Source organism: Nicotiana tabacum, chromosome 13 (genome assembly GCF_000715075.1).
Source record: "Nicotiana tabacum cultivar K326 chromosome 13, ASM71507v2, whole genome shotgun sequence".
Classification (NCBI taxonomy): Eukaryota; Viridiplantae; Streptophyta; class Magnoliopsida; order Solanales; family Solanaceae; genus Nicotiana; species Nicotiana tabacum.
In genome coordinates, this window is record NC_134092.1 from 7756567 (window position 1) to 7768310 (window position 11744).

The window sequence follows — 11744 nt, forward strand, 5'->3', positions numbered from 1 at the left end:
TAGGAGAATATTAATACTATATAGATGATGAAATGATGAAAGAATAGAGAAATTTTCATCCGAAATTATGCAAGGTGAGTAATTTTAGGAGCTAATTATGGGATACGTTGCAAATTAGAATTCCCCTTTATTAGGAAATCTATCTTTTTTTTAGTGTATATATTTTAACATTTATTGTAGAATATGTTATTCTATTACTAGTAGTAGATTACGAAATATTTTTAGAATCTATAGGTAATATGAAAATCTCCCTAAAAAATATTAGTCGACAAAATTTATTTAACTCGGAGATAAGCCCAAATATACTCTGTAGCTTTAGACTTGGATCACGGGCCATTTTGACGAAACCCGTTAGCTGGTTTAGGTTGGGCTCGTATTTTCTAGCCCATTAAAATTTCCCGCTGGCCTCATGGGGTTGGGCTGGCCTGTGTTAATATTGACAAGTAAATATTGTTAAATATTGCATTTGTATTTCTGTTTCCTTTCTCCAAAATCCTTAAATATGGATATTAATATTGAAATGGCTATAAGTTTCTAGGATCATGCTTTACCATTCTTTTAGTTTGCTTTTCTGTTGATTACTTTGATTTTTATTTTTATTTTTATTTTCCTTTCATTTATCAAGAAAGATTCTGGTTACTACTAGTAGGTAGTAGCAGAGGTGAATTCAAGATTTGAACTTTATGGGTTCAAGTTTTGGTTTTGAGATAAGATATGCATGAAGGGTTGTACAAAAGAAACCGACAAACCGCACCAAATCGATAATTCGAGTCAAATCGAGAAAAAAGCCCGACTATGGTTCGGTTTGATTTGGTTTGGTGTTGGAAAAAAAAACCCGACCATAATTGATTTAGTTTGGTTTTAACTAAAAAAAGTCAAACCGAAACCAAACCAACCCGACATTACATATATAGAATTTTTAGATATATTTAATACATAAATATACTTATTGTGATGTAATTTATAAATATTTTTTAAACTTTTTCATAATTTTATCTTTTAAGATATTATTTCAAGGTTGAACTTAGAACTTCTGAATGTTCCAATAAGTTTTATAGCCATTAATATTTGTAACTCAAATAATGTTAACAAAAGCTCAAAGCAAAATCAAATCAATACTGATGCTAACAAAAGACATTCAATTCAATACTAGGAATGACAATGTATTGAATATCTATTGGTTGTTTTGCAATGATTTAGATAAAAATGCATAACCTATTTTTTATTTTTTTAGCGTTTAGTCATGTAATTAATACTCCCTTATTAGTCTACTTATTTTAGCATGACTTAGTACTTTTAGATTATGTTTATTTTTATTATGGATTTTTAATTAGCAATATTTATATTACACAATTTTATTGTCTATTGTTTAATATTTTAGGATAATGTCATGACACATCTCATATTTTATATTATTTTCTTGAGAAATACCTTATATAGTTGTATCTTACTAGAATTAAAGAAATATTTGGAGCATGTGTTATATGTTTTGTGCTACGAAGATTTTACCGGAAAGAAAATCCGAAAAAATTCGAATAACCCGAAAATCCGAGAAAAACCGAGATTGAAAAACTCGAGTTTTATTGGTTTGGTTTGGTCTTTAGATTTACTAACCTGACACAATTAGTTTGGTTTGGTTATTGCAAAACCCGAACCAACCCGACCTATGTACACCCCTATATGCAGGAATTAATAATGCATACATTATAATGCAAGAGTTATTTCTTGTTATATTTTTGGTTCGTTGTATTAATATTAAAAGATATACGAGTTTAAAGAGATAAGACATCGTTGTTATTTTATTTTTTTTTAGTCCATGTATTGCTAATAGTTATATTTTCTTATTTCATATACCCCATAAAATAATACATAAACATCTGCATAGTTTAGATATGTATTATTTATAAAAAGAGTGAAAATTGCAGTCAAACAAGGAATTTAATAACTGAGAAGACTAATTCTCCTTATTCAAGCAACCAAATAACGTGGATAAGTTATGCTGAATTTTTTGAGTCTAGTGTCTATTGAAAATAGTTTTTCTACCTCATACAACATAGGCGTATGGTCTGCATACACCACATTCTTCTTAGACCCATTTGTGTAATCACATTGAATTTATTGTTGTTATTGTTGTTGCTGTTGTTGTTGTTGTTGTTGTTGTTGTAAGTTATGCTGAATTTAACGAGGGAATTAATTTTCCTTATTGTTACAACCAAATGTGCTCCTTAGAACATTTAGATAGTCTGTCAATGTGTTGTTGTTCAGCCCATGGTCCAATCATAATTAAGAGTCTTGGCCAATGGTAGGTACATACCGTCGGTAGCGTACACAGAATTTTTTATAAGCGGTGTCACAATTTGAAGAAATAAACAAATAAATAACTTATTGTAGTTGTAAGCGGTGTCATTTTCTATATTTATCCCTAATATTTTTATTACATACCGTCACTATTTCATGTACCTTTGTACCATTTTGGAAAATGAACTTTAAGCTGGCCGATGTAGATATGCAATCCGAATAGAATTTTAATGATATTGATATCTTGAATATCTCGATAAATTCTCTAACCATATTTTATTTTTCATTTTCTAGGTTATGCTTTCTGCATTAAAATAGGAAGAGAATTCAGTAGCAAGGAACATGAAACTATGAAAGGCAAGGCTGAAAAGGGGCTTTCAATGGACCACTGGACCAAATATAATAATACATTTATATGGAAGTGAGGCAAAACTACTCTTTGGGTAGAGGGGTCACAGGCCTATGAAAACTTCGGAAATATATATATATATATATATATATATATATATATATATATATATATATATTAATTGATTACTTTATTTGAATTAATAAATATAGATATATCGATTTAGAGGTACAACTTAACTTGTAATGCACAATTTGGGTTTAGTTCCAACTCTAGCATTTGCTCAACTTATATTCGATAATGATGCCCCCGACAGTTTTAAATCCTGAGTCTGCCCTGTATAGAACCAAGCTCGATAAAGTCAAGATATGGACAATTGCTTGATGCTTGACCTCAAACATGGTATTGGAAAATCCAAAAATAAATATAGATTGTTATACATTGAGTAATAATGTATTTGTTGTTATGCAAGGAATAATTATACAAGAAATGTTGTGAACGGATATAAGATTACCATAAACATATTCAATTACCGCGCAATTGTTCTAGTGTAATTTGCTTCTTAGTTCTTACTACATGGATTATTTTTTCGTAAAAACTTGAGTTAGAAATTGAACTCTAGTGCCGGTCAAGCTTCTAAAGAAAGTTGTATTAACCTTGAAATTACAAGAAAAAAAAACCCAACATACACGTTTTCTTTAACACTTTCCCTAGTTAATCCTATAGTAGGCCAACAAAATAGAGGGAATGAGAGGGTGCAAAACTCCCCTTTGGAGATATTATAGAACCCATTCAAGCCTCATTCTTTGTAAAAGCAGGATCAACGTTTCCCAGACTTTTCAAAATTGCTACTGTACTTATACAGAAGATTCGACGCGCACCCAACGATATTTTCGAAGAATTCGAGCTACATAGAGTAGGATCATTCGCTTACAATTTCATCAGAATTATCCGATTGTACCCTGAAACACTGAAGACGAGTGTCCCCAAGTCTTCTGGAATAAGTAGCTTTCTTATACTCAGCCCAAGTGAAAGGCCTGTAGAGATAAGATTTGTGTGGTGTGACCAACTCTGAGGGACAAGAAATTCTGGCATGGGGTGCTGGGGCACCAAAATAGACCATTGACATCCTAGTTTTGCACGAATTCACCATGGCCCTGTGCCTGACACTCTTAAACCTTCCGTTGGTCAGAGCCTGCAAGTGACGGATCCAAGATTTTTTGATAAGAGGTGTCAAAATATACAAAATTAAACATTCAAAAAAATAAAAACAATTCAAAAGGATTCAACATATAGTATATAAAAAACGATATAAAGCTAAGTAGCTCTTTTTCGTATTCAAAAACTAAGTCAGTTCCCAATGCAAACCATAAATAAAGGGCAGTGAGATTCTAACTGGATGAGAAGTCATTCGATAGGGGCCCTCCAAAAAATATGCAGAGATGATCAGCTCATCACTGAAATCTGATCAGTTATTATCACGTGAAATCTTAGCATGGCTAGGGATTGAATGAAACCTGTGGTTAACTTAATCACTTCAGTTTCAGTTCCCCCAAAGCACAAGTAGCTATCACTTAATTAGGTCATATTCAAACTATGATTCTTCAGCTCATCAGTCTATTTCTCACTTTTATTTCTGATCATGAGGGATGGATTTATGATAACCATACATGACTACTAGTGCTGCTAAAGGGTAGCCCGGTGCACAAAGTATCTCGCATTCACACAAGGTCTTAGGAAGGACAACACCCCCAAGGGGTGTGATGTCGACAACTTGTCCTAAAGCAAGCATTAGTGACTGCTTTCACGACTCGAACTTGTGACCTATAGATCACACAGAGACAACTACTACTTCTTACCTACAACATTATGAGAACGGTATTAATCATCCTGTGCCCGGGACCAATTTCTTTTATAAGCTTATAATCTACTATGGAATTTTTTAGCACTTTCTATCAATAGGTCAAACCAAGACCTCTGGTTAACCACAGAGAAAAACATTTCCCCACACCCTTAAGCGGTAAATAAACATTACAAATAAATCAATTCCAATAATTATGAAAATTCTGAACCAGTAGCAATCCCTTTCTCGCACTTCCAAACGTTCTAGAGTTCAATTCTTATTGTTACTGATTACTAAAAAGAATTTCACGTGCCTGACATGTCCCTTTGGAAACATATGATAAAATGTAAATGATACATAAAAGATTAGCATGGCCTTTGCTAAGGAATGATTGACATTTAAAAGAAAAAAAATCAATTTGGTGACTGTCACATAGAGAAGGAATGCTTACCTGTAAAGTGTCACCAACAAAGACAGAGAAAGAAGTATTGGGATGAGGTGAGACAGGTATCCACAAACCGTCTTGAGGTGAAATTTGAAGACCACCAACGTCATTCGATCTTAAGATGGTCAAGATCTGAGGGTCAGTATGCTCTCCAAAACCAATCTTACGTGTCGTTATATTCTGAACTTCCTTACTGAAAATTCTGGCTCTATCATTACTGATAAGTGACACGTCCGTATTCTGATCCTCATGAACATCATGAATAAGGAGTTGATGAATATTATTAGTGATCAAAGGAGGATAGTGATTGAGCCTGACGAGAGAGTCAGAATTAAGGTCTCTGAGAAGTTTACTGAAGACAGAGATGTGGGGGACCCTTAATCCTTGTGCCATCAGTTCTAATATCTCACATGCCAACTCCTTAACTTCCTCTACATAACCATTCACTGCAGAGCTGTCACAAAACCAATAAAGAAAGAAAATGAAGAGCTGATTCCCCTCTTTTATTCTGCCATTGTTTAAGCAACTCAGAAATGGCTACAGCATGGTGTAGAAGAGGAAATTTAAAATACATTTCAATAGATTTTCATGGTAACAAAACAGTGTAAAAGTAGGCAGTAGAGTTAAAATTTGGCGCTAGGATTGTCCAACATTATATGATGAAACAACATATATATCATCTACTCACTAATGTGGGATATTCTAACTTTCAGAAGTTAGGCTCAACATCAAACACTTGGAAATTCAGAGATTTATTCGGGATTTTAAGAGAATGGATGCACCACTATCTTTAAATAAATATATGATCTGACAATATACTTTTTTTTTTTACGATGATCCAAGTTGACGTACAAACTCTAATTGATATTATTAGCATTATTTACATTCTCGACGAGTTTTCATACTTTAAAAAGTACTATCAATAATAACATCATTACTTATAATTTTAAATATCTTATGATTTATTTAGCAACCTTAAAATTTATTAAAATATTCTTCATCCAACATATTACATAGATCTTTTTAAGTACTTCTATTTTCCTGTAGATATGTGTTTTGCATTATTAGTTTTTGATTATTGGTGAGAGTTTAAGATAATTTTATTATCTTCTTATGGTACTTTATTTCTTGACTAAATATAAACTTTTTTGAGAGATTAACCTTTCAATTTTGAAGTCCTGTTTTTCAATGAACACTAAAAACCTGCTATATCAGTAATAATCTTCAAGAAAAAAAAAGAAGAAGAAACACAAGCATTTTTAATTAAAAAGTCTAGGGGAGCGAGTCGGAATCGAACCCCTAACCTTGTTGGGGGGGGGGGGGAATGGTGCTCACTTAAGCATAGGTTCACACATGCTTGTATAAGAACAAAATCAGAAAAATGCAAGTGTTATATATAGTCTAGGAGGGAAGCGTGAGTTCACGTGAACCCACCCTCCCATATAGATCTGCACCGTCTGCTTGGAATGCGAGTAATATAACATAGAAGCCCAACATTTAAGTAAATCAAGAATATAAATGAATCTTGTTCTAACATCATATTAACTATTAAGAATATGAACTTCGATCTTACTCAATTACAAATGTTAACTTGTAAGAAGGCAATTGGCTAAAAACCATACAAATAGAGAAAAACTCAATAGTGAGGGTTAATTACATGTTTTTTTTTTATTCAGTATAAAAAGTTGACCGTTGGCTTTCACCATTTCTAGGAGGTTTCTACTTTCAAGCTTCCAAATTTAAATTACATGCTACTATAAAAGTAATTTGTTAATCTCTATGATGTTGATATGATATATGTGTATAAGTTTGTCTTGTCAATTTGATCATCTTTTTAATGTTCTGACATCTCTGAGTACAAAATCTGACTGTACAATAGGGTAGCACCTATCAGAGGTACATCATATAAATTCGATCCTGATTTTGCATTTATGGTTCCGTACTCTTTTTTAGAGATAAACACAAATGCCCATTGCGCTAGTAAATAGTATAGTAATAGTTATAATATCAACTTATGATAGCTAATTAATTTAATAACCTGAGAATATTAGTATTGATAAGATATAAACAACGAGTATATGTAATTTTTTACCCATTGCACATGCCCACATGTCAACTCCCCATATGCGAGGAAGTAGGAACACCTTTTGGCCAAATAAATTTCATTAATATCATTTTTGTCATGGCTATTTACCAACCTAAAAGTATATCTTTATTCCTATTTATTGTTTAAAATATATTTTCTCACTAGTATTATTCTTATTTATTTTTTAAAATGTCTTTCTCTGTGTTCCTTCCTCTAGGCAGAAGAAGGGTGGACTTTACAAAAGTAGTAGATAATTTCCCTCCTTTTAAAATACTCCATATTCTTATTCACAAGCAATTTGGCAACAATTAATACCAATTTATATATGGTCTATTTAATGTACAGATATTTATATATCTCCCTGATGAGATTTATATGTATGCACCATTCAAAGTATTCTAATTATTTACATGCAAATCACTTTAAAACTCGTATTATAAACTAATTCTTGAAGCAGCTCTCTTTTCCTACTGAATTTCTACTCTCTATTTGTCAAGTGATTTTAACTCGTTTGAAATGATTGCAATTTTCTGTACTAATACACCTAAATAAAACCAGTTTCAAGCAACTTGTCTAATTGTATTGCTGCTACAATTGTATAATAACTCAAGAATTCCGAAATTCAAAGTACTTGAGCTGATCAAGGTGCTCCTTACCTTTCCTTTTTTATTTCTTACCTAAAGTTAATTATCAACCTTATTACTTGTGACACAAGAAAACAATACCAATGTAACTCTCATGTCATTATTCCTAAATATATTTTGATACTGATAATATTCGGTTAGCTTACACGCACCTCAACTATTTTATTGATATCTGTTACCTCTCATCAGCGGCAGATACCAGAAAACTTTGCCAGCCAAGGTTTAGAGCAATAAGATTGGACATCAAAGGAGAAAGCCAGCCAAGAGAAAGAAAAGATGGAAGACAAGATTTGCAAGATGTTTTGAAATATAAGTAGCGATGATGATGTCTAGCTAAGTAGGATTCCCTAAAAAAGATGAAACATGGCCTCTGGGGAAGTCAGGCTCAATGTTCATACAGCTGGAACAACTATACAAATACAACAGAAACTAGGTCCATACCCCTTAACCTAGATATTGACGTATGTACTATCTCAAATTCAATCTCTCCCTAACTAATAAATCAAGATAGTTTCAAATCCTAGAGGAAGCAAAAAATTAGGTGATTTGTTCTTATTTGTCCAAATTTTGGTGAGAGATAATCACTCGATACAGGTAAGAGATAATATGTATACCTTGTAATTAATCGAAGTGCGTGTAAATTGACCAAAACATCACACTTGTATAATTTAAAAAAAAAAAATCTTTTGCTTCCTAATTCCCTTAAATTGCACCAGTAACAACATTTTACCTTGATAATGAAAAGCCATCCATCTAGTACTGAGAATATATATGTTGTATGATATATATATATATATATATATATATATATATATATATATATATATATATATATATATATATATATATGAGATGTTTAATGATAAGATCCAATGAAACAAAACAAAAAGTTTTCCTAATGATCAAGTGTGTAATTATCTCGTTTAAAAGTTTAAAGCGTTACAAAAAATAAGTCACTTAATTATATCATGTTTTACAAGCCTCTCACGTGCAGGTCTATAATCTTCCCAAAAATTACTCCAAGGTTTCATGGCATGTATAAATAAAGACTATGGCTTCGTTTTGGAATCTACCAAGGAAGTTTGATATTACATGATCCTCCTACATTAGTGCTATGGTAACTGTTTTCGGTTTCCTATCCAATGTTCGATATTTTCACATTAAGGACCCGACTAATCTGCACTCACGTCGTGTAAGGCCCGGTAAAGGAAGAAGTGTTCTCTACCAAAAAAAAGTTTTTATCCTAAAGATCGAATCCGAAGTATTTAGTTAAAGACCGAAGGGTTCTTATTCTACTCATGGTAGTGCTACGGTAACTGAACAACAAATAAATTACACACAAAGGCACAAAGCTCAAAGTTTAATGCATACGTAATTACTAATTACAAGTCCAACACAATGTATTTTCACAGTGTGGACGCTGAAGGGTAATATACACAGATTATATCCTTACCCCGGATAGTATGAACAACATACTATCTAATTCATATACTCAGTATACCACAAATATATAGATGGCGTATTCTAAAATTTAGCAAGTTCGAAAGATACCTGAACGTGATTGGATCACTGGAAATAGTTTTCGACGTTTGAGAAATAGACAAAGGATTGGCATGAAGTAACAAATATTCAACTTCTCCATTATCTCCATTAAACCCTATGTTTTTGCAACCATAGCCATAAGGATTAGCTGGACCAGCACACTGTTTTTGTAAGGAAGTTTTGGAAAAGAAGCTGTAACTTTCATCTTCCATTCTTTTAATGATGAATTCAGGGATATTATGGTTAATAACTTTGAAAAAACCAAACTCCTCAGAAGCTTTCACTATATGTTTTAATACTTCAGATCTTTCTAATGAAAGGTCAATGATTGGAAGCTCAATATCTCGTATTTTCTCAGAGGTTGTAGCTAGCACCATGTTGAAGTCTTTGGTGAAGTTGAAGAAGTATTATAACAAGAAGAAAGAGAGGAGACGAGGAGAATGAAGGGAAGGTAAAAATAGGGGAATCATCATATATTATACATAGAATATATGACATACATATATACTGGTACTCAGCGGCGGAAGGCAGAATTTTTATCGAGAAACTCAACAATTTGTTAAATGTAAAGACAAAGACTTTATATGAATACATTCACTAATACATATATATATATATATATATATATATATATGTATATATCGAGAAGAAAAAAAATAATCTTATAATATATATTTAGTATAATTTTCAGCGATGGGGGTTGGCTGAACCCCCTTCTACCCCTAGCTCCGCCCCAGTATGTTACCGTCAGAAGCAAAACCTCATATTTCTTCTAGAGAATCTTCTAATTGTTCTAGAGCAACTAAAAAGAGATTCTTTAATACTCACTCTATCCGTTCGTCGGAGTGATATATCCATGTACTCCCTCTATCCATTCGAATTTCGATAATTAAACTAGTTTTCTCTTATCGTAATTTTTTCATATGCCTTTGAGTATTTTAAGTTGTCAATTATTGTGGGGCTACGGTATTCTTACATAGTTTTCAAATATTTATATTTTATTTCAATAACTTAAAAGTTTTATATTAGATTTTATGATTAAAATTAAAAAGTTTAACTCCCAAAATTCTAACTACGTCACATAAAATAAATTGGTACGAAAAAATATATATAAGAAGAGGAGGGAATCTAGGAGAATTGACTGGAACCGGCTGGGGAGGGGTAGATAAATATTTTTTGGGGGAGTCAGGAAAGAAGAAGCAAATTCATGTAACTCAAAAAAAGAAAACGTTGACTTTTCACTTATTCCAATGGTTGACCAGATATTTTTTATTTTTATTTTGGGTATATGCAACTTATCTTTTTTTTTTTTTTGCTCTTTTTTCTTTTGGCGCTGCATCCGAAATTCACTGTCCTGATCATTGATGCAGATTTATGTTAGGTATGTCTCCGTTAGGGGGTAGAACGTTCTTTATCAAGAAGTTATTCAATATTTGATTCGAATTTGAGATAACTGATTAAGGTCAAGAAAATCTGACCGCACCTATTGAAATTAAGTAATCTTCTTTCTTGTGGCGTGTTTGACTAACCGGAAAAGTTGGGAAGAGAAAATATTTTTGGTATATATCAAAAATACCATTAAATCATGATTAAGTGATAATATATATATGTTTACTTTAATTTGTTAACTTTTAAAGTTAATTATTTATTTAAATATAAATATTCGGCACAAATAAGTATTTATCTAATTTTATTAACTTAACCTTAGAAAAGAGAAGAGTAACAACATCAGTATCATTTTCCATATAATATATGCGAATTTATTGTCCAATTATTGCATACCAGAAATGTTTCCCTTGCACTATATGCCGATAAAATTTATACATACCATATATGCATTACTCAAATTTGCAAGTGCACACTCGCCAGGCTGATACACTCATACCTTATTCTAATTCTGGAAATGGGTATGAATAATAAATAGAGTTTTATGGTTAGTGGCATTCGATCACAAAATCTCTTGACTGCCGCATAAATGACTAGAATTTATTTTCCTTCTTGCAGTTGGCGTTTATTGCTTTTTGTTAATTAGCCAGCATGAATTCCAGCTGACCAAATTAGCTGGAAGGAAGCCTTAAAACAACATTAAAATTGTCTCTGTGTAACCAAAATGTCACGGATTTGAGTCGTGAAAGTAGCCATTAATGCTTGCATTAAGGTAGGTTGTCTACATCACACTCCTAGGGGTGCGAGCTTTCCCTGAACCCTACGTGAATGTTTTGTGCACCGGACTGCCCTTTCGTTCCGGTCAGACTACTTTTTTGTCTCTTTTTTTGGTTGTTGGCTTTGCTAAATACTCCTCGCCTTCGCCATGAAGCAAGCTTTCCCAAATACGATACACACAATTAAAAAAGTAAGAGAAAGAATGTTATTGGACAACTTTATACACACAATTCATTGGTATTTACTATCAAAGGTGTGGTGGGATAATTATAATTGTAATATGGCCAATATTTTAGCTAATGGAGTCCATCTTACATAAGCATAAGCATATTTACAAAGTGTAGACTTTGTTGGCAATATTCTTTGTGATCCAA

The 11744-nt window shown here is 32.3% G+C and overlaps 1 protein-coding gene and 1 non-coding gene across 2 annotated transcripts; one reads left to right on the forward strand and one right to left on the reverse strand.

The window, feature by feature from the left end:
* Positions 1-3311: 3311 nt before the first annotated feature.
* LOC107798467 (gibberellin 2-beta-dioxygenase 2-like) lies at positions 3312-9715 on the reverse strand. Its single transcript, XM_016621475.2, has 3 exons — positions 9217-9715; positions 4942-5389; positions 3312-3842 (listed from the first exon to the last, which is right to left on the reverse strand). Exons 1-3 carry the CDS (start codon positions 9582-9584, stop codon positions 3570-3572), a joined length of 1089 nt encoding a protein of 362 aa, XP_016476961.1. The 5' UTR covers positions 9585-9715; the 3' UTR covers positions 3312-3569.
* On the forward strand, positions 4811-4912 carry LOC142168616 (U6 spliceosomal RNA). Its single transcript, XR_012698455.1, has one exon. It is a non-coding gene; the product is annotated as a U6 spliceosomal RNA (small nuclear RNA).
* Positions 9716-11744: the final 2029 nt, after the last annotated feature.

Bases quoted from the DNA above. Each gene is read 5' to 3' on its own strand.
- LOC107798467 (XM_016621475.2), bottom strand. From the start codon at position 9,584: ATGGTGCTAGCTACAACCTCTGAGAAAATACGAGATATTGAGCTTCCA. The intron at 5,390-9,216 runs GTATCTTTCGAA...GTTTTGTGACAG, and splicing joins AGTGATCCAATCACGTTCAG to CTCTGCAGTGAATGGTTATG. The intron at 3,843-4,941 runs GTAAGCATTCCT...CGTCACTTGCAG, and splicing joins TTGTTGGTGACACTTTACAG to GCTCTGACCAACGGAAGGTT.